General features: G+C 40.1%; 1 protein-coding gene across 3 annotated transcripts in view; it reads right to left on the bottom strand.

Annotated features, from left to right (window-relative positions):
- LOC137608280 (WD repeat-containing protein 7) overlaps window positions 1–27,259 on the bottom strand; it is a 107,019-nt gene that overhangs the window by 20,818 nt on the left and 58,942 nt on the right. For all 3 annotated transcript variants that reach the window (XM_068334535.1, XM_068334537.1, XM_068334536.1), the window contains 6 exons: window positions 22,387–22,614; window positions 13,836–14,022; window positions 2,352–2,469; window positions 1,570–1,719; window positions 1,282–1,364; window positions 686–785 (listed from right to left, as the gene is read on the bottom strand). In XM_068334535.1, the coding sequence (XP_068190636.1) occupies window positions 686–785; window positions 1,282–1,364; window positions 1,570–1,719; window positions 2,352–2,469; window positions 13,836–14,022; window positions 22,387–22,614 (866 nt within the window). The remainder of the gene's footprint in view (window positions 1–685; window positions 786–1,281; window positions 1,365–1,569; window positions 1,720–2,351; window positions 2,470–13,835; window positions 14,023–22,386; window positions 22,615–27,259) is intronic.

The raw sequence follows: 27,259 nt of genomic DNA, 5'->3' as shown, positions 1-27,259 counted from the left end.
AATTACCAACACAGAAATACACACAGGCAAGCAACACACAAATACACACATTTACCAGTCTCATGCACAATCAAACATAAAGCATGATGAAAGGCAAAAATGTTTTTAACAGAGTAACTACTTCATCATTAATCAAACTAAAGAACTGATGGGGTTAACAAACCCCTCTCCCACTTCCCTGTCTTATTCTTTTTTAACGCTCTTTACTTCTACTACTCTAGCTCACCTTCTTATTCTTCACTGTCAGTATAGGCAACGTGTCATCTTCATGGATGGACAAGGAAATGCATAAAGATGAATGAATCATGAACAGAACAATGGAGATACATGGATGAAATAACGAAGATTAACAAGTCAGTGGTTGGAGATAAATGCGGCATGGATTGAGTGAATGGGAGAAGGATGGGTGGGTGGGTGGGTGTGTGTATGTATGTATGTATGTATGTATGTATGTATGTATGTATGTATGTATGTATGTATGTATGTATGGATGGATGGATGGATGGATGGATGGATGGATGGATGGATGGATGGATGGATGGATGGATGGATAGATTGATGGATGGATAGATTGAGGTGAAAGAGTGACTCTGGTGTCAGTCACAGATCGATCATTTCTTGGGCATTCCCCTGCCGCTGCGATCAAACAACAGATCCACTGAAATGAATATTGTTCCCACGGTACCTGACATTTTCCAGTACGAACGTCGTAGAGAGCCACTGAACCCTGGCGAGCTCCAACAGCAATACGGTGACTACGGTCACAGTAACCAACCATGTAGAACCTGAACAAGTAGACAACAAACACACAATAACACTGTGACATTCAACGTAGCATTCGAGCAAAGAAGTAATGATTTCCAGATACAATTTAAACATTAAGTGCTATGATGTGTTCGCACAAAATTTCAAAGTAGAATGCTAGAAACAGGTGGGCAACTGTATGTCAGTAGAAGTAGAACAGAAATACGACTGCATTGAGATAAAGCAAAGCCCTGATCTTTCAAAGGTAAAGACGCTTCACACAGAAAATGCTTGGTAGCAAATCTTATGAATGCATTTCAAATACACAAATATGAATATTTGTAAACAATCCAAGAAGATAAGGCCACCAGGCCACCAATCAAACTGTTTACTGGAGGGTGAAACACACGTTCTGACATCAGAATTATGATGTCAAAACCATTCCAGCATTCACAACAAGTCCAGTTAGTGACGAGCCCAGTGTACGGACACACAAAACTCTGGTGTTATCGTTTGAACCGATCAATAAAAACGTACTTGCAAATAGCGGGGAAACACTCCTGCAGTCCTTTCTTTTTCACCAGAGAACCCTCAATACAGTACATGATGATGTCCATCACCTGAAGATGAGGTCGATAAGGAAGGAGACAAAATGTGGGGGAGGGAGATGAGGAGAGAGAGCAGGAAAAGTAGTAAGCCATGGCCACATGGTAGATATTTTTAGTGATTAGTTTTCCTCTATCTATGGAAAGAAATTTTGACTCTCTAGAGTCAAATATGGCCGTGGATCAGTCACTGATATCCAGAGTTACTAATATTACTCACCTCAACCAGCAGATCCACAACGTCTCCTGGCATCTTCTCTATCAGAATGTCAATTACTCGCAATATCTCAGTTTTTGCTCTGGCCAGAGTGGTGGTGTGAACGTTCTGCTGCGACTGTGAGTTTGCTTGAGCTGCATTGTACCGATGAACCTGCCAAAGAAAAATATAACCTTGTTATGGCTGAAGGAAGATTGTCTGATGCAAACATGACTTTGATGTGTGTGAAGTCAGAGGGTGTACATAAAAGCTTAATTTTAGTAGTATTTTAGTTAGTATTTCTATCAAAATAGCATGTTTACCACTGATAATGTTTTTTTTCTTCATACTTTATGAAGAAAAATATCAAAATGGTTTTCTAAAAAATTATTTTCCCTCCAAGGTCTTAAACAATTCCATGTACATATGACTGCTTTGGAATTTTGTATCCCTAAAAAGATTATCTGACAGATTGTCATTCCATGTGCAGTTTTTCCAAGCAATGTGATTTCCCTATTTATCGTAGTCAGATCTTTGATCTGAAGAAGTCTTTTGGATGGCAGTCGACTTTATTCAACACAGAGATTATATAATAATCTGGATTACTGAGAATCAGAATTAAGTCAAAAGACACAAGTCTGTCCATTAAGACTAGAGCATGAAGATCTCTATTGAATTAATAGAGATCCCATTTGGAACTCAATCCAATTCAACATTAAATCACATTTGATTAATATGCAAATGAGTCAGAAGACGAAGCTGGTGTTTGGGCGTGGATGAAGACGTTTCGAGCAGTTTAGTTTCACCTCTCTTGCGATGGTGGTGATGAAGGCTGGTGGGCGGGCTGTAGCAATCAGAGACAGGGCATGGCGGGCGGAGCGAGCAGAATCTGCTGGCGGATTGAGCGGTAGCCCCATGGTAATACTGTGGAGAAAGAAAGCGAGAGAGTTTGAACGTTGATTTAAGTCCCATAAATAATTACAGATCCAAGCCAAAGCAGAGTAACCCCAAGATAACATATCCTCCACAAACTTACAACATATACCTTATTTGAAAATTTTATACAATGTCCTCCCAGAGTAGTGGACACTGTTGAAAAAGGACAAACCAACAGAGTCGGTTTAATATCTTTCTACAGAAAACTCAAGCAAACTAGGAGCACTTTACCAAAGCACATAAAAGAACTACCTTTTCCTCCTGGTATTTATCCAGTATTTATTTATATAGTATTTATGTATTTTGTATGTATGTACGTATGGATGTATGGATGTATGTATGTATGGATGGATGTATGGATGGATCTATCTATCAATATCTATCTACTTGAGAACATAATTGTTCAGAACCATGTTTGGTCTGTCTGCTTGTCAGCTCAGGGCTCGAAATTAACTTTCTTTCTTGGTAGCACTGGTGCTCCCAAATTTAGAAGTTGGTAGCACCAGTAAAGACTTTAGAAGCACCTACCCAAAAGCAAGGCAGTGACGGAGCGATAGAGACCGCTCCGTCCATCTCCGTTCCGCGTGCCTCTCTCCCTCGCCCAGGAGAGCAGCCGCAGCTGCGCTCTCATTGTTTCCTGGCAGGACCGCAGGAGCGCGGTTTCACAAAAAAAGGGGACCGGTGCTCCCAAATATATTCAATAGTCGCATTGATAAAAATTTGTGCGCATATGCTACCAAAATGGTCTCAATTTCGAGCCCTGCAGATATAGGTACGTTTCAATCCTTCTCCTGAAACCTGATTGGCTGCCGTTGGACAGATTGAAAGTCTATACCTGGAACATTGTTTTCGAACAAAGAATTTGTGAGGTCTGAGGATTAAATGAAGTCAGTCCAATTTAATTACTAAAACCCAAGTGAAGTGATGTGCTACTGCTCATTAAAACATTTGTGATATTTTGAGTCGTGGATTAATCCACATTTGACGCTTCAATTACAATTTGGGGCAGTAAAATGGTGTTTGTAGGATAGAATGAATATAAACTACAGCGTGTTTTAATAGTAATGAAGAAACTTGTTATCATTACAGCTTATTGATATGTTTTGATAAATGTTGGACAACAACTGAGCTCTAGGGCGCAGAGGAAGAAGGTAAATTGAGCAATAATTCTTTAGATTATTATTTTTTGTAATGATCCAGAGGGAGGGAGGCATTTGGATTGACAATTTAATGGAGAGAGGAGGAAAACGTAATAAAACAGAGGAAAATGGCAGAAATCGAGCCTTACTAATATATGGAGTGAAGAGATTAGTGGGCAGCTTATAATGTCAAGGCCGAGTCAATGGGAGCCATTCACCAGACGATGGCATAATGGACTCCCACAATGCAACAGGAATTAGACACACACACACCCTAACAGCTGGCAACACACCCCAGTGTGTGTGAGTGAGGGGTGTGTGTGTGTGTGTGTGTGTGTGTAGGTGGGTGGATGTGGAGAGGGGGGTTACCTTGTTAAGAAATGACTCTAAGGGAGAGACAGAGGAATAGGGACACAAGGAGGGAGCGATGGGTGGACGGATGGCTGCGCTGAACGATTCATCTCTGATTACTGATCACAGCTACAGAACCTGTAATTAATGCTGGTAATATATTGGCAATATATCAGCAATACTGAAATGTTTAATTTCATTTGGAGGGGTCGCTGTAATTGGAAACAGTCATCATGCTGATATAAGGTGGTACAAGTGCAAAGAGCTAATTGTACTCACAAGCACTGAGGTTAATAACCAACATTTAGAACATGTAATGAAATAATCTGGATTATTATTACTGTTAGAGGTCGACTGCTACCGGAACTTTAAAAGCCAATGGAGTAATGATAATTCAGGATTGGAAAAATCTGAAAGTCAATTAATCAGGTGATAAAAAAAAAGACACTCTTAGAAACGGTGGGTGTGTGTGTGTGTGTGTGTGTGTGTGTGTGTGTGCGTGCGTGCGTGCGTGCGTACAAATGTGTGTATGAGAGAGAGAGAGAGAGAGAGAGAGAGAGAGAGAGAGAGAGAGAGAGAGAGAGAGAGAGAGAGAGAGAGAAGTCTTTAGGGACAAACACCAAAAGCTCAGTTGGGCTACGACATCTTCCCTCCAAAGCTCCCAACAAAGAAGAATGTAGAATGCATCAATGAAGAATTGACTAATCTTTTACTTCAATTAAAGGGTCACTGACATACATGTGCAAAAGACTGAAATAATATGTGATCATTCAGCAGCTTTTCAGGTTTTGGATATAAAGTCAGAGAGGCCAGACTGAGATGGTTTGGACATGTCCAGAGGAGAGATAGTGAATATATTGGTAGAAGGATGCTGAGTTTTGAACTGCCAGGCAGGAGGCCTAGAGGAAGAACAAAGAGGAGGTTTATGGATGTAGTGAAAGAGAACATGAATGTAGTTGGTGTTAGAGAAGAGGATGCAGAAGACAGAGTTAGATGGAGGCAACTGATTTGCTGTGGCGACCCCTGAAGGGAAAGCCGAAAGGAAAAGAAGAAAAATATGTATATACTGAGCGTAATTATTTATAATTATATTACAACTAGCGGGTACCCATGGAAATTCCACGATAAAAGAATAATATCGGACTTCATACCAAACATGTGAAAACAAATGTATTGGTATTATAAATCAAGCGCACCCAACGTAGTAACGACTTTGTGTTGGTAAATTGTGTTGGCAAATCATGGATTGCGCTGGGTGGGCATTGTGAAGCCGTAGATGAATGTGAGCAGGCTAACTGGAGAAAGAAAGCTAACTAATCGTGAGATTGGGAAAGGAGCTAACGTTAAAGGAAAAGCACCTGTCAAAAGAGCAAGTGGAAAAGAAATTTTAAAGAAGTGATAGTTCTGTTAGCGGACTACATGAACACAACTGTATGTAGTAACCTAAAGAGTGTTTTCCTCAGATGCCCAAGGAGGATTTTGGATACTACATCGATTGTCCCATTCACGCTAGCCAGCTAGTTTCACTCAGAATTAGTTTCTGTTTCATGTGTTGTTCCTGCTGTTTGGACTTTCTGCTCAAAACCATGAAAATTGTTGGAACATTTATGACACTCTAAAATTATGTTAACTGGGATGCCCATGTATAGTTAATGATGGTCAGATGAAGCCCCATGAGGCATTGAAGCATTTCATCCCAAATCATCACAGAGTTCTTCCACCAGCAGGCAGCGCATCCTGGTCTGACCCAGAATATGGCGAGGAACATGAATGAATGAATAAAATAAATAAACTTTATGACTCATAAAGAAAGAAACAGACTAACAAATATCCAACTGTCAGCATGTTTATCAACGCGTCTTTGACGTGGAGCTGTTATATGTCAGAAAATAGCCAATTTTAACTGTCCATTCTGTGTGTACATGTAGACACGGGTCACACACACTAACGTCACAGCAGTTTTTGTCACAGAGAGACGCCCCCCCGGATAGAAAAAGTTTCGGTTACAGCATCAACATGTCAACGCATACCCGGCGTTTTCAAAAAACTTCACTTTGGCCAGTGTTTTAGTACCCAATATCTGCGCTGTTGGGTGGACGAAAGGCGTCACCGCAACAAAAAGCCTTGCTGCCCGATGCCTTATGCCATATTGTTCACGTGATTCCTTCCGGTAGATGCGGCGTGATTGGTTGGGCACCGTGATTGGTTGGGCACCGTGATTGGTTGGGCACCGTGATTGGTTGGGCACTGTGATTGGTTGGGCGTGTGTCAGCGTGAGACTTTTCAGTGAGCTTATTCAAACATATAGCTGGGGATTATAATTATAAGTAAACCAATTATAGCCAGATGTAGCTCATTTTTGCTTTGCTGTCCTGTGATCAATACACAACAAAAAGATAAAAATAGAAAATACTTTGTAAACCTTAAACTGTATCACAGTGAATAAAAAGAAGTTAATTATTCCGATCAACTTTACGGTATGTGGAGCTGACAAAAAACTCAAACACATGGTTCGCTGTGTGTGAACTTGACAACATGACTGCAATCACAGCCAGTATCACGCTGACATTATCCAGTCAATACTCAGTCACAAACACAGATAGTAACAGTCACACACTGTGAGGATTGGAGGTATTGATTTTTGTGTGCGAGGTAGGGGTGAATAACCTCCGTCCTTTGATGACAGTCACTGGTGCAAGAAATCAAGACTGTATGTATATGACAGAATGTGCATGGGTGGACATAGCATGTACATGTTTTATGTAAACACGTGTAAACCTGATGAAGAGAGCCGACTAACTCCTTTGCAGTTGACTGTTTCTTTGTTTTTTGATCCGTTACTGGCCAATGGCTGACCAGCCCCTATCACAACATTCTCAACTGGTATTAGTGACTTTGAGGATAAATGATGGATCAAAAATTTTGAATGACCCACACATGGATTTTTTATGGTTGGTTTGATAAATGCCATATCCAGCATTTTATTGCTTTAAGTCAGGTGTTCTGTTACATATTGATCTTTTTTATTTCTTAGCTGTGGTTGATCAGTTGAACACGTGTTCAGTCTTTAATGAAGTCAAAGGTTGTTAAGTTCCAACAGTGTCGCAGAGGTGTGGGGTCAATATCAGCTGATTAACCTGTATTGATTTGTTTGCTACAAACTACCATTCATTCATGCATGCTATCTAAAATCAAACGCCATCCACACCTAAGACACATCCCCTCCACTCCTTTGCTGAACCAAGAGTACCTGTTATGGAGATGATGATCAACGTTAAAATCAGTGACCTTAAAATCCTCATCTGATGGAAAATGTATTTTTTAAAAAGTACATTTGTGGACAAACAACAGAAAGACACATGCCTGAAACATTGATTTAGCTCTTTCACACTGAAAAAATCATAATGTAAACCCATGTATTTATCCCAGTATGTGACAATTCTCCTTTTTTCTATTTCATGCACCCTTAGTAAAAGACACGTTTATCCCTGTGGTGGTGATTACCAGCATTTGTCTGATCGAGTGAGAGCAGAGAGGAAATGCTGATAGGTCAGGACATCTGAGACCATGTTGTTGATAGACTGAGAGCCAAAATAAAGTTGCTAAAAGTTACAGATGCTTTCTTTAGCAGTTTGACACTATTTAAAAATATTAACAACCAGTTTGGCTTTCTGTTGTAAAAACCTCAAAATACACATTTACATCAAAATTTGATAATAAATTTGTTCAAATCCATAAAATTGATCACATTATCTCGCATATTTAATTTTACATATATATTATGTTAAATGTGGTGATAAATTTTGTATTCCTCTTTATGCAAAGTGAAAATCAAAACAAGACATTTTTAGGCTGCTGAGACACATTTATATTGTTCTGCAGGAATGCAGACCTGGTTCTGTGCTTCGACATGCTAAATGATTTTGTTTGTGTTTAGGTGATGATTATAAACTAATCAAATTCAACACACTGTAGCAAAAGACCACATGTCACCCCGTATTCTTATATGAATGGTGTTCATGGGGTTCTATAAATCTGCTTCCTGCTTGTGAAAGAATACACAGTGTGTCTGAATAGCATGTTTTCCCTTTAAGAGCTGGTGTCTTGAAGGCCCTGAGTAGCAGATAGAAGACAAAAAAGCACACCTTAGTAATGGTGTATTTTCTTTTTTTTATTTCCACCTGCATCAAAAAGTCTTCAACACCAGGAGCTTTTTTCAAATCTCTGTGTTTTGAAAGGGGAGTAACACACTCATACACCGACACAGACACACATACACGTGCAGTAAGGTGTATTGACAACTGGTTGGGCGTCTCAGGGACAGAGACTCTCAGCTGCATTGAAATACATCCTGTGTGTGTAGTACACTTTTCTTCTCTTTGTACAGTATGAAGTGGCATGTGTGCATGTTTGAGTGAATGTGAATGTAAATGTGTGTTGAAATTGGATAAACGTAGGTATTTTATCTCCATCCCAAATTTGACTTTCTTCAGACATTTTAGCAATGCTTCCACCTTATTGTGGTTGGGGAATGTGAGTGCCAGAACGATCCCAGGAGCTACGTTGTCAGGGACTTTATGCTCCTGCTAGGGTTTCCCTTGGCAAAAAGGTCCTGGGTGATGGGCCAGACTAAGAGCAGTAACAAAACTACTATGGCAAGTAAAACAACTCAGCCGTCATATGTTGGAGTTCACCCCAATGAATGAGAGGGTTGCGCCCCTATGCCTTCGGGTTGGGGACAGGTGTCTCACTGTTGTTTCGGCCTACGGGCCAAACAGCAATGCGGAATACCCGGCCTTCTTGGAGTCACTGGGAGGGGTACTGAATAGTGCTCCAACTGCGGACTCCATTGTTCTGCTTGGGGACTTCAATGCTCATGTGGGCAATGACAGTGAGACCTGGAAAGGGGTGACTGGGATGAACGGCCTCCCTGATCTGAATACGAGTGGTGTTTTGTTATTGGACTTTTGTGCTAGTCACAGTTTGTCCATAACAAACACCTTGTTCTCACCACAGGGATGTCCATAAGTGCACATGGCACAAGCACAACCTAGGCCAGAGATGGATGATCCACTTCATTGTCGTATCATCAAACCTCCGACCGTGTGTGTTGGACACTCTGGTGAAGAGAGTAGTAGAGCTGTCAACCGATCGCTACCTGGTGGTGAGCTGGATCCGCTGGGAGAGCAGGTGGGCGGGAGAGACTCGGCAGGCCCAAAACAGTTTTGAGAGTCCGTTGGGAACGTCTGGTAGAACCCTCTTTCAGTGAGGTCTTCAGCTCCCACCTGCAGGAGAGCTTCTATCAGATCCCACAGGAGGCTGGGCATATTCAGAGTGGACAATATTCTCCACCTCCATTGTCGAAGCGGCTGGTCGGAGCTTAGGTTGCAAGGTCTCTGGTGCCTGTCGTGGCAGTAACCCCCGAACCCGGTAGTGGACAATGGAAGTAAGAGGTGCCATTAAGCTGAAGAAGGAGTCCTATCAAATCTTGATGAATTGTGGGACTCCGGAGGCAGTTGGCATGTGCAGGCAGGTCAGGCGTACTGCAGCTCGAGTAGTCGCGGAAGCAAAAACTCAGGTCTGGGAGGAGTTTGGGGAAGACATGGAGGAGTGGGATGAGGATCAGCACCTCTAAATCTGAAGCCATGGTTCTCGACTGGAAAAGGGTGGTATGCCCTCTTCAGGTCGGTGGAGAGTCTTTGCCCCAAGTGGAGGAGTTTAAATATCTTGGGGTTTTGTTCAAGAGTGAGGGAAGGATGGAGAGTGAGATTGACAGATGGATCGGTGCAGCTTTCGCAGTGATGCGGTCACTGTAGGGGTCTGTCGTGGTGAAGAAGGAGCTGAGTCGCAAGACGAAGATCTCGATTTACCAATCAATTTACGTTCCTACTCTCACCTATAGTCATGAGCTTTGGGTCGTGACCGAAAGGATAAGATCCCCGATACAAGCAGCTGAAATGAGTTTCCTCTGTAGAGTGGCTGGGCACACCCTTAGAGATAGGGTGAAAAACTCAGTCACCAGGGAGGAGCTTGGAGTAGAGCAGTTGGTCCTCCACCTCGAGCGAAGCCAGCTGAGGTGGCTCGGGCATGTGTTTCGGCCTCCCTGGGGAGGTCTTCTGGGCATGTCCTACCGGGGGAGACCTTGGGGAAAACCTAGGACACGCTGGAGGGACTATGTCTCTCAACAGGCCTGGGAAAGCCACGGAATCCCCCCGGAGGAGCTGGAAGAGGTGTCTGGGGAGAGGGAAGTATGGGCATCCCTCCTGAGACTGTTGGCACCCGGCCCCTGATAAGCGGTTGAGGGTGGGACGGATGGATGGGTTTTAACAGTGGCTGAATGGAATCCTTACTGATAGGAGTCAAAGGTAAATAGATTTATACATCATCTATGAAGCAATGAAAGGAAATATATTTCCTAAATTATTTATCCTAATATCAGAAAAAAGATTACAAATAAAAATAGGATCAAAATTGACCCTCGGGGAACCCTGGTAGTAAGGGACGCGTATTGAGGAATATTCCCCATGGTGACCTGGAAAGGTCTCATGATTCCAACATATTCTACATAACTGGATCCATGAGTCAAAGGCCATTGCATGGGTTCGCGGATAAAATTAGTTAAAAACTCTTAGCAAGGTTGTTTTGGTGCTATGATGTGGTTTAAAAGTAGACCTGCGCTTTTCGTAAATGCCATGTTCTAGCAGGACAGATTGCAGCTGCATTACAAACCACTTCCTCTCAGACCTAATATATGAATAGCCGTTTAGATATTCGTCTAACGGGGATCAAGATTTTTTTAAAGACAGGTTTGTCCACTGCATGCTTAAGAAGAGACGAAACACACCATGAGCTAAGCATGGAGTTTATAACAGCATTTATTGTACCCATAAAACAAAAAGCATCCTTCAAGAGAAAAGAAGAGATGGGGTCAGAGGGACAGCTTGTAGGCCTCAGTAGCTTAACTATGTTGAGGAGTCAGGAGAGAGCTATAGGTTCAAACTGGTGGAGGATAGCAGCAAGTGAGGAGCAAAGAGGTCAGGTACAGGGCCAGGTGTAGTGAGAGAGGCGCTTGTCTTACTTCCACTTTCTCTCAGCATGTCTTCATGAGCGTCTGATAGTATATGTGGGGTAATTTTCCTAAATTTCCCAGTTTGGGATAAATAAAGTATATCTATCTATCTATCTATCTATCTATCTATCAAATACTGTATATTCACAGCTCTGTAAATGCTTTCATACACCTTGTTTTAAAAGATGCAATATTGTCCCTGCGACCTAGGTTTACAAAAAACATAAAGCTCCCCAGTACAAACAGCGGAATTATTGTCTGCTCTAGCATTTAGAAGCACAGATTTTCATCCTTGAGAATGGAATAGAAACAGTGTATTAAATAGGCAGATGGTCTGAGATCGTTCAATCAACTTTTATTTGTATAGTGCTTCATCACGTCAGCAGACATTTTAAAGCGCTTTAACAGAGAAAGAAACCTAGTAGAACCCCTCCAGAGCAAGCATAAGCAACAGTGCTTATGCTGTTGCTTATGCAAACTCCCTCACTGAGGAAGAAACTTTAAGTGGAGTCAGATCACTATCCAAAATAAGAGTGTTGATACATGTTAAGCTGGGCGTAGACTTAGATTTCAGAATTATGTTCTATTCCATCTCATTCTGTATGAGGAAATCCTCTGTGATCTAAGGTTCAAAATATTTATGTGAAAATAGGCCCATCAGTCACTGATGACCCATGTGACTATTTACAACTAAGGACAGATTTGAAAGCTCCTGAAAGTTTCAGACTTGGTTTTATGTCTGGCTGAGATCAACCCCCTGTGCAGACATGACCGTTCAGACAAACAAACAAGAAAAAATTGAGTATTTCCTCGGAAAACATGTAGGGTGGGGTGTGTTGATTTTGACACTTTGACCACTGAGAAAAATAGTCTGCTGTGAGGAGCTCCTCACAGCTCTGCTTTAAGGAGGAGTAGATTGTCTAAACTTCTGGAAGTTATTTTTCATTCAGTCAGAGGCAGTTTATCAAGGTATGATCACACTGGTGGTGTGGAAGTGGTTAGCTGTACACTGCACAACTAAAAATGCCTGACAAAGCTGGAAAACAGGCTGACACTGACATATGTCCTGTAATTTGATTTCATAGGACCAAAGTGAACAATGTACAACCAGCTTGAGCCATAAGACAATCCTTTCTTTTTTCATCATTTTCTACTCTACTAATAATGCTTCCCGTTGTAATTGAATTATGTTTTCTTTCTCATCTGTGCACACACACCCAGTGGCAGCAGACATATCTATACTCATTTGACCAGACTGACCCAGCTCAGGTTTCAGCCTTAATAGGATCAACTCACATCAGCCAGTTAGATGTCACACACACACACACACACACACACACACACACACACACACACACACACACACACATGCAGGATTGTGCACCATACATATGAAGATGCTGCTGAATAACCTTGTATTTATGACCTCTGACCTTTTCTCAAATTCTGCACTACCCTGAAGACAACCACCGCTTTGACTGTGTTTGACCTGCTCACTGCTGGCAGCAATGATAGTGAGGTGAAGCGAACCAACACCAACTCAGTCACCAATGAATGACTGTGCTATCTCAAGCTGCAGTCAAACTATTTTAGGAGTCATAGCATCTGATGAAAGACACATGATTAAATAAACACTTCAAAAGAGCCAAGCCTTAAAACCCCCTTACAATAAATTATTAAAATAAAAGAAACATTTCTGTTGTAGCATTTCTGTTACATTAATTTGAGTTTGTGTGAAATTTGGGAGAACTTAAACCCTTTAAGTCTAAAATAAAGCGTTCTAATGCGAGAATTTGAGGACAAAGAATTCCTGTGACAAGCGCACAGTCACAGAGATTACGAACTACTGCCCAAAGCTATTGGTAAACTTTGATTACAACCATGGTGAAACCATTGGGGCCACTGACTCCGCCCTGGATTCTCCAAAGGCATATAAACGTGTATCTCAACTGAGGGAATGTGAAGTGCACAATAAAATCAAAACTTAATCCTTTGAAGACCAACCAATCATGTGACAAGATGTATGTAGTTGTCTGGATGGGTACTGCTATGTAAGAGTACTGGCGAGACAGAAAAAAACCTTATCCACATGAGTACTGACATGCGACTAACATGTCAGAGCAACACAGACAATGTTGCATCATCATAATGCCCTGGAATTACATTAGAACCCTGCTTCCATAACTCAGTATTACAGTTCTATGTCAGAGAGAGAGAGAGAGAGAGAGAGAGAGAGAGAGAGAGAGACAGAGAGACAGAGAGACAGAGAGACAGAGAGACAGAGAGACAGAGAGACAGAGAGACAGAGAGACAGAGAGACAGAGAGACAGAGAGACAGAGAGACAGAGAGACAGAGAGACAGAGAGACAGAGAGAGCGTGAAAGAGCGCTCTTTGGCTGCTGTTTGGGTCATCTGAAGTTATTATATTCGAAGTGGAGCTTGTGCAACTCTGGTCAGCTAAAGAAAGGAATACACTAGAAGAAAAATGGAACTGAGAGGCGCAAGCAAAAAGCTGAAGTCTCTGAAGGCTCTTTTCAATCAGCGTGCCTAATATGCATATGCTCAAAAAGTCAAGCCGTTTTCTAAAATTCTATCTAGAGTTGGTCTGATTTTGGTTTCAGTGACATTTGATGACGAAATTCTTATTTTCTTATGAATATTTACATTCATTTTCATCCTAAATTTAAGCACCAAGATAATCTTAATGATCTCTTTCAGGTATGAAATGGATCATATTAACCATTTATCAAAAATGACAAATTTAAATCGGCCTGTGTTCACAGTAGGCGACTCACTTGGCTAGCTGCTTCTCGGCCTCAGCGCACAGCTCCAGAAGTCCCATGAGAACCGCCGACACGTCCATGTAGGGCTCCCAGACGGTGAAGCCCCGGCCAATCAAATCGATGGCAGTGCGGCGGATGGTGCTGTGAGGAGGCAGCTTGGGGCTGGGAGGCTGCAGCAGCAGGAAGGTTAGTGCCTTACCTACAAATAGTTAGAAACCATAGAATCAGTGTAAAAAAAGGAGTCGATGGGGCTATGAGACAAAAAGCTGCACATCTCAAACTTTAAATAAAGCTGTATGTAAGCGATAACTATACCGATAATTGGTTTAAAAGTGTCATGCCTGAATGACATTTTGTATGTTTTTTGTTCTTTTTCTTGAACATTATATTTAATAAACTGTTAAGGGTGCTTATTTTGTTTCTTTTCTCAATCAGTCACCAGTCAGTCAAGTCTCTCAAGGATCTTCTTGGAGTGGAACACCTAAAAACTGATATACAAGAAGAACCAGTCCTAGTTAATAATAAGTACAATCTTAAAATGAAGAAGTTCAACAACACCAAACATTACAGTACATTAATGTGATTATTCAGCTCTCACTTCACATGTTCCTTCACTTCTTTTGATACAGGAATGAATATCATAACAAAGAAAAATTAGATGTTCACATTCAAAATTCCATATTTTGCTTTGTAGTAGTTGCCTCCAAACACTTTCATTTCAGTGAAGATATAAACATAAAAACATTTTAAATACAGTGCGCCCTTGCGCACTGTATTTAAAATGCAAAGCACCTTCCTCCCCTGCAAGATGCTCATTTGGGGTGCACCCCGAAGTTGCGACCCGTCACTCTGCCTCCCCAGTCCTGCTTGGACTAATTGCATGCCTGCAGGCCCCCAGTGTGTTTTGCTTCAGGGGCCTGTACACAACATCATGTGTGCTTTGACTAACACATTACATGCATGTACTGTGATTGTAAAGATAATTTCCCCACAGGGGATTAATAAAGTGATTTAAATCTTTAATCTTTAATTTAAGAATTCAAATGTTTCAAATGATGTTTTAGTAAAAATTATTATACGTTAGTGCAACCACACACACACACACACACACACACACACACACACACACACACACACACACACACACACACACACACACACACACACGATAAAGACAGCTAGTGGGATAGAGGTCACTCCATAGCTGACCTGACATTTGAGCCAGTCTCTGTGGGGACAGACTGACCATTTAGACTTCAGAAAATATGCCCATCCTCAATCAAACCCCCTCCCCCAACACACACACACACACACACACACACACACACACACAGGTTTCTGTCAGTTGTGTTCTGTCTAAACCGCTGAATTCGGAGGTCCACAGCTTTTAGTAGATTCGTTGCCAAGTGCTTCAAAAAGATGGAGTGGGAGGAAAATCAGGACAGAGGTTAAACGTCTGATATACAGCTTTGTAAACATTCAGAAATTTTGACAAAAATGATGGGAAACCTTATGAGTCTCTTACTGTGAGGTTTGTTTAATCTCTTTTTATAATCCAGTAATCAGAATTTACCTGATAATGTATTCATCTATTTAAATTAATGAGGTTTGCACTGATCTGATCAGACATTGACTATGAAGCTGTGACTCTGTCATCTATGTCACTGTTGAAAAAATGTATTTTACTGCATTAACATCAAGAAGGGTTTTGGTTCTTCCATTGTTTGATTTCACTAACAGATCAATAAAGTTCATTGTAATTGAAATGCTACTCAGTCCTAATATGAAAAACATTATATAAAACAGATCATTTGCTTTAAGTATTTATGATGCTGTGGTGGCTCTAAAGGTCGTTCAGTCTCCAGGCACACAGCTAATCTCATCATCTGGATCTGCTGGCATTTCATCATGAGCCCACCTTAAATGGCAAAACCTCTTCTTTATTGGTTTATATCCACACACAGACACACATACACTGCCTGTATGTGGTCCTATGAAGGATATAGCGGGAGGGTAACAGTGTTAGCATTACTAAGTAAAAACACTGTAACATATACCTCAAGTCACAAATTGTAACAGTAAACTGTCTTAGCATTATTGAGCTACGATGTCCTGGGTGATCTGACATGACTGTAAGAGATGTGCTGACGTTGTTAGCAGCTATTTTACAGTATGTCTGTAGGAGTCAAAACTGCAGTGTGTGTGTTGTTAGTCTGCTGAGAACACAACAGGAATAGGTTAGTGAACTCTCACCCCAACTGGTGATCAACAGAATGTGAAGAAAGCGTAGTAACAGAAAAAAATCAATCATGTTTTTATTACATACATCAATATACATAAAACAGCAGACTATAAATATCAATTCTGATGTAGGGTTGGATGAACTTTGACCTCCACTTTGTGATTATTACAAATCATTGAGGCACCAATAAAAATCAATTACAATCCCAATTATACTATCCCTTTATGGTTTTATCACCCAGTTCTTTTTAGAATGTACACCAGTTTGATGGTTGACTATGAAAAAAATGATCATTTGTCATAATTACTATGATCAAAAAAAAATAGCATGCAATGTTTTTGGTCCCTTTTATTTGTCCCTTTCTACTGCAGTAATAATATCTGAAAGCATACTAATAGGGTGAGCACTTTTGAAGTATAAGCAATACTTGTTTTTGTTCCACAAAAAATCCTACATTTATGAATTCTTGCTTGCAATACTGTTAGATTAGCTTTAAAGTGCACCTAAATCTAGGTGTATAGTCTGCAAAAAAAAAAAGCAAAAGATTATTTTTCTAACAAGACAATATGTGAGGAAGGACACGGATGCCCTAACACTTGTGTTGATGTGGATAGACCACAAACTCAATCAAAGGTCAATTTGAACCACATGTATCAAAATTTAGCCACACAGTAGGACAATTATAACTGAATCAAGTGTGTTTTATTTTAATCATTAAAAAAATATTGAATCAGCTTTCTATTTTGGAAAATTTAAACAAATTCATTCCCATTCTTTTTTTTTGCATGATTAAAAAATTACCATCATACTAATAGCTATGCTTGTATGAAATGTGTGTAAGATTTGCAAAAAGCCAGTGGCATCTTTACAATCCTTATGAGTAATCAGCTTCATATGAGGTCCAAAGGAACTTTGTGGGTGGCTGTGTGGGAGGACTTGGGAGGGTGTGACTCAGGTAAAATGGAGCAAAAGGTCACCATTTGAATTGAAATCTAACATTTTTAATGAATGCTCGTGTTTTTCGCGAGAGTGACCCGATGAATGCCCTGAACACAGAAACCTTAGAGGTCATGAGGTTAAAAGTCTTTATTCAATGTGAGCAGTGACAGTGACTGTGGGTGGGCAGGGGTGTGTGTGTGTGTGTGTGTGTGTGTGTGTGTGTGTGTGTGTGTGTGTGTGTGTGTGTGTGCGTGTGTGTGTGTGCGTGCGTGCGTGCGTGCGTGCGTGTGTGTGTGTCCAACGAACATGATAGTGGGTTAATGTGACCACTACATAACTATTTCAATATTTATTTTCATGGACATTAACAATCATTGCTGTAAATTGCTGATAACATTTTAAATCCACAGCCTGTCCCACCTAAGGTGATAGGAAGGGAGAAAGGTTAAGACTAAGGTCCATTTCTCATGGTGGACATCTTTGTTTAAAGGCAGCCCAGTACCCAAATGAACCAAGAGCTATTGACAAAGCATCAGCTGCCCATAATGAGCTGTTCCTTAGAGCAGTAAACATGTCACAGAGATGGTGATTAGAGCTGGAGGAGGTGGGAGGTAGTCAGGAGGGAAACACAGAGTGTGAAATAGTGACAAATTAGTGACGTTTCAAGTTTACCATGTCAAGTGGACTGCAGGCAGGCTTTCTACTTTTTTTTCCCTCCATCTGCCCTGCACCCTTTTCTCTCTCGTCCTCCATTTGAGCTTAAACTGAGGTGAAAGTAAATCAATGCCGGTTACTAGTTTAGCAGACAAGAGCTGGATGAGACTGGCTCCAAATGGAGGAAAGAGAAGGAAATGTTAAAAAAAGGGGAGCAATGAAAGCCAGTTTGAAATAAATGGTGAAGGGGTTCTTGAATATATCGTGAAAAACTAATACAAAAATAGCATTAGGAAACAAGAATTTTGTCTTCAAGAACTGCATACATGAATGGTATGTAATGTAACGATCCACAGCTAAATTGAAGGCAGCAAACACGCAAGATTGGCTAACTGTTAAACTGTGTGACACAACCAGGTCCCTGACCAGATAGCATGTCAGTGATTGAACTGCTACTAGCTATAGTTTGCCAATGACCCCCACAAGCAGCCCCCGTGTCTGCTTGGTTTTATTCTGGGCAGATTTTCAAATGGCCAATTTATTAGATGACCAAACATTTAAATTCACACTTCACTAACAAATTATAAATTTCGAAAAAGACGCTTGTGCTCAAGTTCAAGTTACTGATTGTTAATCTGAGCGTAATATTATTAGAATTATTGTACAGTAATGTTATAATTATATTGACTGATGTACCGAATTGTCAGCACAAGGACATAAACTTTTTTTATATTGATTGGGAGATTTGACTTTTTAAAACACATATACCTATTGTCAACGTTTTGTGATTTTTAACACATTAAAACAACAAAAAAACAAGTGGAGGTGGGGGACATTCTGTGCATGGCACCAGTGCACCACAGAGCCACAGCTGGGATAGATTCCTGCTCACTATGACACGCGACAGTGGATGAAGCGGTTAGAAAATGAATGAATGAAAACCAAGTGGAAACGGCAAAAGATTCACGAGGTTTGAATGTTTACAAAACTAGGCAGCAGACAATCATTGAAAGTCATCTTCAAACTTCATCTTGTTCCATGAAAAAATGCGTTTACCTTCATTTTACAGCTGGAAGCTTAGTAGCTTCCATGACTTGGGTGTGCCTATTCAATTTAACACAAAACAAAACTCGATTTTCCAAACAGCTCTCATGAATGTTTTAAAATGCCATTGTTCACAGTGAGTTGGCCTCAGAAGAGGCTTGAGGTATTTTGACATTTACAGTTAGCATTATTGTCATTGTCCAGAGATGGTGCACTGATGCACAATTAGTCTTTCTGATCTTGTCCAACCAAATCTTTCTTTCCATCTGATATCATCTGTCTTTCCCTCCTTCCTTTCTCTATCCTTGAGCTGAATGCTCATCTCCTATTCCCTACATTTCCTTCCTCACCATATGAAAACATCAATCTATACTATCCTGTATAGACTACTGTACCCTCCCTCTCTCTGCATGGACAGCTCTCATTCATCACACACAGAGCAAAATGCCAACAACACCAATCCATCTTTCAATTTCATAACAGGAGAAGGGGGAGATGGAGAGTGGAAGGACAGAGTAAAACAACAGGCCAAATGAAAGCTGGAAAAAAAGGGAAATGAGGACGAGGATAAAACAGAAGAAGCCTGAATAAAACTGGGATAACACATGTGAAACAAACAAAGAAGAGAGCATCAAAAATGTCCCTAAGCTTGTTACAGTCATCTGTAACTTGAGAATTTTATTAAGTAATAACACATCTTAAAAGGTTGAGACCAGTGTTCCCTCTAAGGTGTGCGCCTGCATAATTGTGCACCTCTCGCACAGTCTCGGCGCATAAGAAATTCCATGCTGCTTATAAAATAAAATTTGATAGAAGCGTATTGTGATATCCCGTGTGCGGTTACTGTTATGTGTTGCTGCCCTGAGTTGTTCTGCGCGTGTGTGAGTTGTGCATGAGTTGGTGAGACTTGGGAGGGTGGGAGGTGTTAGTCTATAAAGTGAGTGCTGAGCGGAAGTTGAGAGGGGTTCTGGTTTGTTGATTGTTAAGGCTGGACGCCAAAATGAAGCTTGCCAAAAGATGTCCGAGGTTGTCATCCTTGCCCACATTACACGACACTGGGGGTGTCACAGTATTAAATACAGTAATATCTAATATTAGATCTAATCTTGGCTAATTAATTAGACCAATACGATTGTTTTCTGCATCGTTTTGCATTGTAACTCAGTGAGTGACAAGTGTCCAGCCAATGATACGATAGGTTCACTTGCACTACGCAGCCAATCAGAGCATTGATGATGCTGCATCTGCTCCCAGCTATAAGCGGCATGCAGGTTAGCTCGATGAACGATCGGTGACACATCCATTCATCATGCCAAAGTAAAAAAGAAAAGCAGTTCCTTTAAGTTGGAATGGCTGATTGAGTATATGCAATAAAAGAACAATGTGGACAGCTATTATTGTTTGATTCTGAAACTGAGTGAGATTTTTTTTCTTTCTGAGAAAGTTTAAAGCAAGGAGTAGACGAAGCCATTAACCTGGACAAAGTCCACAACCACGTGAACAATCAGGTAAAATTTATGTCAGATTTGTGCATATTCTAATGACATGTATAAAGACTATTTTTTTATTTATGGATATTAATCATTAAAAGCTGTTACTACTAGATAATTTATGGGTAATAGAAATGCTAATAAAAAAAGGAGTAATTAGATATTTTACAAAGAGTTACAGACATTTACACTGTATTACAAGCAACAACACACGTCATTGTGCAAAAAGTGAACGTTTTAATGTGAACAAAATGTTATGTCTGAAAGGTGTATGCAGTATGTATTATTTCGTCCAAAATAGGACCGTAAGCCAGAGCACAACTGGACCTCACCGAGGCCAAAGCAAGACCCTCACATATAACATACTACACATCGTATAAGGAACAAGATTTTTGTCTTTTTCATTTCAAGTAGGCCAAATCACTTATATTAAAATTAAAAGTAAACTAATGAAAATTGCTACCGCAGTTTGATTATTTTAATAAGCCATGTATTCTATGATCCAAGGTTTTGAAGTTTGATACTGATGTGCGGCCACATCTGATGTTACTCACAGTAGTCCTCAGTGCCCTCAAAACACATGAAAAATTAGAGGGAACATTGGTTGAGACTCCACGTGGGGTGAGGTAAAGAAGCAGGTCCTTGTCTTGGCTGGCCTCTAATGAAGGCTATAGTATCAGTCTTTTGTCCAAATATCATGACCTATGTTAAGTGACATGGACCTCTAGTGGCCATGAGAATTATGACTGGCACAAAAACAGAAGTAGTGTGACTTAACAGCCTCGTGGCAGAGGTCAGTCTGAATGAGGGAGTAAACAGAACGTTTCATTCTGTTCATGATTTACTTCAAGAAAACTGTCACGTCTTTGTCATTATCAAATGGGAAACTGTATTTTTCAAACGATAGGCCATGATAATTCAGTGCTCATCAACCCTTGAGCTGAATTTAGAGTGAAAACAACAAAGGCAAGCATCACATCTCTGGTAGTCTTTCCAGTCAAGAAAGGTTCAGAGTATATCTGTCTGACATTAAGACCTGATTAAATATTGTTTATTCAATTAGGTGAAAAAAATAGCTCCCACCTCATCACAATATCCACCAATCACCCAGGCTGCGGGTTCAGCAAAGGGTGGTAAGTAAGCGACATAAAATAAACCTTGAGTTGTTTTCATAAGACATGAATGTCAAGCTTTTCCAAGTTGAAGTGTGCTTTTGTCGGTTTGCATGCACAGGTGAGTTCCCCACTGTGGTTGAGGTGTAACTAAGCACCATCGTGCACCACGTCCTATCAGTAAGAGCACAGGCCCTGTGTTCAGGTGGACGCCCCCCCAGAGGCAGCCAATCAGACCTCGGAAGCAGCAGGATGGAAGAGCGGCTCTTCTTAGCGCAGGTTTGATGCCCACCACGGTTCATCACTGCAGGCTGTGTGGCACACTAGGCTCAGACTGTGTGTGTACGTGTGTTTGCCAAAGTCAGCATCAAGCTCCTTAAGGTGTCAAGCTTGGTGGGTGAAAATCAATGCCATCTCTCTGCTCACCTCTAATCCAACCCTGAAGTTGATTCTTTATCAGTTGAGTATTTCTGAGTGGAGTTTGTGAAGAGAACACAGGATTTAGTGATGATTTCAGTATTTGTCTTGAGTGTACATCTGTTGACTAGTTGAGTAGATATAACTTAAAGTAATGACGGCAATTTAAAACACACACAACAGGTAACGCCATTTTGCAGCCATTTAGAGCTTATGTCATTACATGACCTGCAAAAGTGAAGGAAGCAGAACTAGAGAAAGAATGAATGAAAATACTACATGCTGAGTTTCGGAGGTAACCTTAACTATGATTTCAGCAACTTATCGTTTGTTTACCCTATACAAGACAACAACAGAACAACACTGATCTCTTTTGTGATTTTAAATTGTGAACATTACGTTTAAGATAGTTGTCATCCAGTGTGACTTCCTGCTTATGAACTGGACAAAGAAAGTAATAACGCAGTGAAAACATTCACCTTCTTGATACTTGGGAGCTAATCTGATCCTCCAACTGGAGGAAAAAGAGTTCCCCAATTCGAAAATACGTTTTCATCTATCAGATTTCAAGTAGTTGACCTCTGGTCTAGTCACATCTGGTCAAAGTACAGCAGTGGACATCCAGAACATCCAAACGGTAATGAGTGTGTTATTTCTGTGCTTACATGTGTGTCTGGCCAGAGAATAGTTGGATGAACTTCCACTTGTCAGCCCAAAGCCTTCAGGCGCCTGGCCACAAGCTCGAGCCCGTCCCGACCCTTTGGGAGGTTCGATCTCAGCGCCAAATTCTGCCCCAATGACCCCCAGAAGAACGATGGCTGTAGCCTGTTTACGGCGCTCTTCGTATGAGTTGGAGATCTTCTTGGCATTTGGTGGAAGGTTGGACAGACAGCCTGGTAAAAGACACAAACACACAAGAGCATCATAATCCAGTACCGGTTCCAGCTTATTGAAGACTTCTACAAAACGTAGACAACAATTGTCAGATATATTTAATAACTTGTATTGTACATAACTGACTCATGTAAATTGAGCAGACCTGTTCATCTCCAAGAACCTCTTGAAAAGGTTGTAAGATATTGTCTGTTTAATGTCTGTCCGACAAATTAAGTCTAATCTAAACAAACCTGAAGGACAAAAACAAAGATTAACTGTAAATCCTCATCCACAGATAAACATCACTGCTTTAGGTAACATAAAACAATTATTGTGACTTCTTAGTTTAATTTGAAAAAAAAAGTTTAATTCTTATATTTAATTCATTATTTTACTTCTTTTCACTGTGAAAAGTGGTTAAAAAAGCAGCAGGAGTCGATAACACTAGAGCAGGCACACTTCTATTGTCCTGGTATTAACGATTACTTACACACACACACACACACACACACACACACACACACACCCCTCTGGAGGGATTTTGGATATGAGCAAGTGGAACCTCTTTTGTTGTGTCTGTGTGTGTGTGTCTGTGTGTGTGTGTGTGTGTGTGTGTGTGTGTGTGTGTGTGTGTGTGTGTGTGTGTTGTATGTGTGTGTGTTCAGTGTGTTCTTCAGACGACACAATAACCTGTATTGTATACATTTGTGTGTAACAGGGTTCACACAGTGGGAAACTGCTGTAGCCCTGAACAGGATCACACCATCAGTGAGTAAGAGTGTTTTTGTGTGTGTGTGTGTGTGTGTGTGTGTGTGTGTGTGTGTGTGTGTGTGTGTGTGTGTGTGTGTGTGTGTGTGTGTATCAGAGTGGGCGATGAGACCTTGAAAAATGCTTTAAAATCTGTGTGCATGTGTCCGACTACAGTGCGCACACGCACACACACACACACACACACACACACACACACACCTTCCCAGTGCCTCTACCCCTTGATTTCTATTTTTTTTCTTTGTCTGTGGATGAGTGAGCACAGTATTATTATGGATTTGTATTGCAAGAGAACAATAGGTCACACACAATACGTATATATGGACACACACACACACACACACACACACACACACACACAATATTGAACAGTGTGGAGTGATAGAACTCCCTGTGAGATGAATAAAAGGATTGTATCCCACTGCCAAGTGTGCTTCAGGTTAATCTTGATGGAGATTTCTCTTGCTGCGCTGGATTTGTTAAAATAAATGATGGGAGGATTAAACTATAAAAATATAATTATTGCTTGAGTGAATTTAGAAACTTGAGACTGCACTGATAGCACAAAGTTATCAGCCTGGATGAATATCAGCATTAGTGTTCTTTTCTGACTCAAAAAAAATAATATCTGAACAAGTGTCGTCTGAATATGTCATGTCTTCTCTGTAGGCAAACACACGGACACAAGGACATCAGTGTAAGAATATCTTCCATTCATTTGATTGACACACAACTTTGGAGATGCGACTTTGGAGATATGTTCTCAACAAAACAAAACAAAAACACCATTCAGATAAACTATCACTGGTATGTAAAGACATAGTGAGGTATGTTACAGTTCTTCAAAATAATGTCAATATTATTTTCTATTTTCATTTGAAATAAAGTGAAAAGAATAAAAGTAATAAAACAATAATAATAATAATAATAACAATAATAACAATTATATTATATTATTATTATTATTATTATTATTATAAAAAAGAACACTAAAGAACCAAATCCCCTTTTGAAGTCATCAGAACATGAATATTGGTATTGCCCAGTAATGTAACCATTACCCTCTTAAATTATTATTTTGTAATACTTTGTTTATTTTGTGTCACATCTGAAGTCCATTTTCTATACCCTTATTTACAAGACTCAGCTGCCTCCCAATATTTCCATACTATATTCTGGTTCTTTTTATAATGAGATTGCTTAAGGCTAGCTGTCATTTGGACGATGGCCTGGCTGACGGCTCTGATAAATGGATTAGAGATGGCATCCATCTCCAGGCCAGACTGGGCCAGTAGATAACAGAATTAGAGATAGACTCCAAGCAGAATCACTAAAAAGTTTGGATTTACACAGAAAGACAGTCAAGAGAGAAACTAATGCAGAGGGATGGAAGGTTTCAGAGACTAAATCCAGACATTAAGTGGTATATTAAACTGTCTTTCACTGACAGAAGCTCGCAACACAACAAAATGTGGAGCTATGATAGTTTATTCTAAAGTGTCAGGAAAGATGGGTTGGATTGGAATTAATTTTTGAAAGCACTTCAGAGGAGAGAATAGTGTATCTGGATTCATTTATGACCCGAAGTCAATGGAAACAGAGACCAGCACATCATAGTTTTAATACAGACACACTGGAGAGAAATGGTATGGGTGTCATAATATGCATCCAGGGGCTATTAAATGACTGGGGGAAAAAAATACAAGTTGAAGTTTGTTACTCTTCTCTTTTCTCACTTTTTAGTTTTAACCAGCTGTTTCTTGATTTAAAGTCAAGAGACTCATGCTTGATGTCTTTCAGCCAACATCACAGAGATATGCTCCAGAAATTAAAACATCAAACGATTCAGCTAACAGTTGATGAGCAAATTCTTCCATTGATGTTTACTTTCAAGCTACATGCTAGTGAATAACTGACTCTGCAACAAACCATCACAAAAGTATTTTAAGTTGAATTTGAAAGTACATATGCTGAAATAACAAGTTTAACACATTCTAGTATTTCAGCTGAGCTGCAGAAATAAGTGTGCAGCAGTGTCACAAGACCCTACAGCTTGTATTCATTTATTTTTGTTTTTTTGTAAGTATCAGATTTTCTGTTTGGCAAGTTATAAGAATTTAGTTGGTTATTTTCCCTGTTGGTGGTTCATCCAAACACAGGTGTTTGTTTTGGGGGTTTTTTGTAGCATTTTTGCTACATTTTTGTTTGCTAGCAGAGAAAATCAATAGGAAGGAAATGTGATGTAACACAGTTCAGAGGAGGGGACTTAAGGGAGAGGCAGACAGCAATGACACATTTAGTTTCTAATATTTATAAACTAATCTGTTCTAGTATTTTTTTTTATTACTGGGTATCAAGATTGATAAGGGGTGGTCAATTTCTATTTACACTTTATTTTAAAGCATAATGTAAATCTCTTCTGACAGCTCTTCTCTGCAAAAAAGTAAAATCTTTTTTGATTTGTATGAATGGCATGACTCTTAGTAGCTTAGTTTGTGTTTCTTTCTGGTAAAACAACATTTCAGCACAACGCAAGAAAAAATTCTTTGACCGAATCCGATTCCCACTCATTTTATGATGTGAACATTGATTTTCCACATGTTTTTTGTATTTCAAGTATCACAATTTTCCTTTACAAGAAAAACTAAGATAGTAAATTGTACCGACACTCATGGTATGTTGGAATTTTTGACAGATTCATTCAAGAAATTCAACCTAAGCCAAGTCAAGGAGATTTCCAAAGCTATCAAATAAGACAGCAGTAAAGGCCGACTTGCAGATACCATGAAAAACAATCAATTGTGTGATGTGAGGTTTTCTTCAGACATTCGTCAAGTAGCATCACTTCTCTCAGTGTGAGCTTGCTGCCTGTAGACTCATGCGAACAGGCTGATTGATTTTTGAAGCCTATCGATCTGCTTCTTTCACGACCGGGAGATCTATTATAATGACATTGTATCCAAATCCTATTTGTTGGCCAACCTGCTCCAAAAACATAACCCAATAAACTAAGGAGAGGAACGGACGAGCTCCCCTTTGAGCTTGCCTCAGCTCAGCTAAATCTTCATAAAAACCATGGATGGATCAGAATAAAAAGGCTATCTGGCTGAAATGAAATTATCTATATAGGAAGGAATCTTTTTTTTTTTTTAAAAAGGATGGTTTAATGCAACAACCTGTGGAGTCCATGCAATCACTGTAAAAAATATGGACATGTCATTAAAAAAAACAGAAATCCTTGACCTTAACACAAAATACAAAGATACACGAACAAAGAGTGCTTTTAATTTCTTCCAAAAAAAAGAAGCTATGTCACCAATGTAATGTCTGTTTTTGTTGGTTTGGTTGTTAACAGGATTGTGAGAAAAATAAAGGTTTGGAAACAAGATGTCATGCATGTTGAATTCAGCAAGATAATGAATCCACAATTTTCTGCCCTATACAGTATAAGATGGCTTTAGATCAGTGATTCTATAATAGTGGGGCATGCCCTCCAAGGGATACTCAAAAAGCATCAAAATTTTCCTTTGAGCTTGCCTCCATGGTGGATATCCAGTGTAATTAGACATCCACTACAGTAGATGGCAGAGACATTTTCAAGTCTACATGTAATTTTCCATTAACTTAAATTAATACAGCATATGTGGGGAGTATTTACTCCTCTGCTATGGTGTAGGTTTTTTTTTTTTAACAGAGCATGCACGCACGCACACACAAACATACACAAACACCAAAGAGCTTTTATGGCAGAGGGTTGGAGGGCATACAATGCTTGTTTCTTTCTAGGGGGGACTTCACAAAAACACAACAGAAGCAGTAGCTTTACATTTAGAATCCAGGCTCTAGACCAGTCAATGAAGATGTATGATGAAGTACCAAATACAACAATGGAGG

The sequence above is a fragment of the Antennarius striatus genome, chromosome 15, assembly GCF_040054535.1.
Source record: "Antennarius striatus isolate MH-2024 chromosome 15, ASM4005453v1, whole genome shotgun sequence".
Taxonomy (NCBI): Eukaryota; Metazoa; Chordata; class Actinopteri; order Lophiiformes; family Antennariidae; genus Antennarius; species Antennarius striatus.
This window is presented reverse-complemented; position numbering and strand designations above follow the sequence as displayed.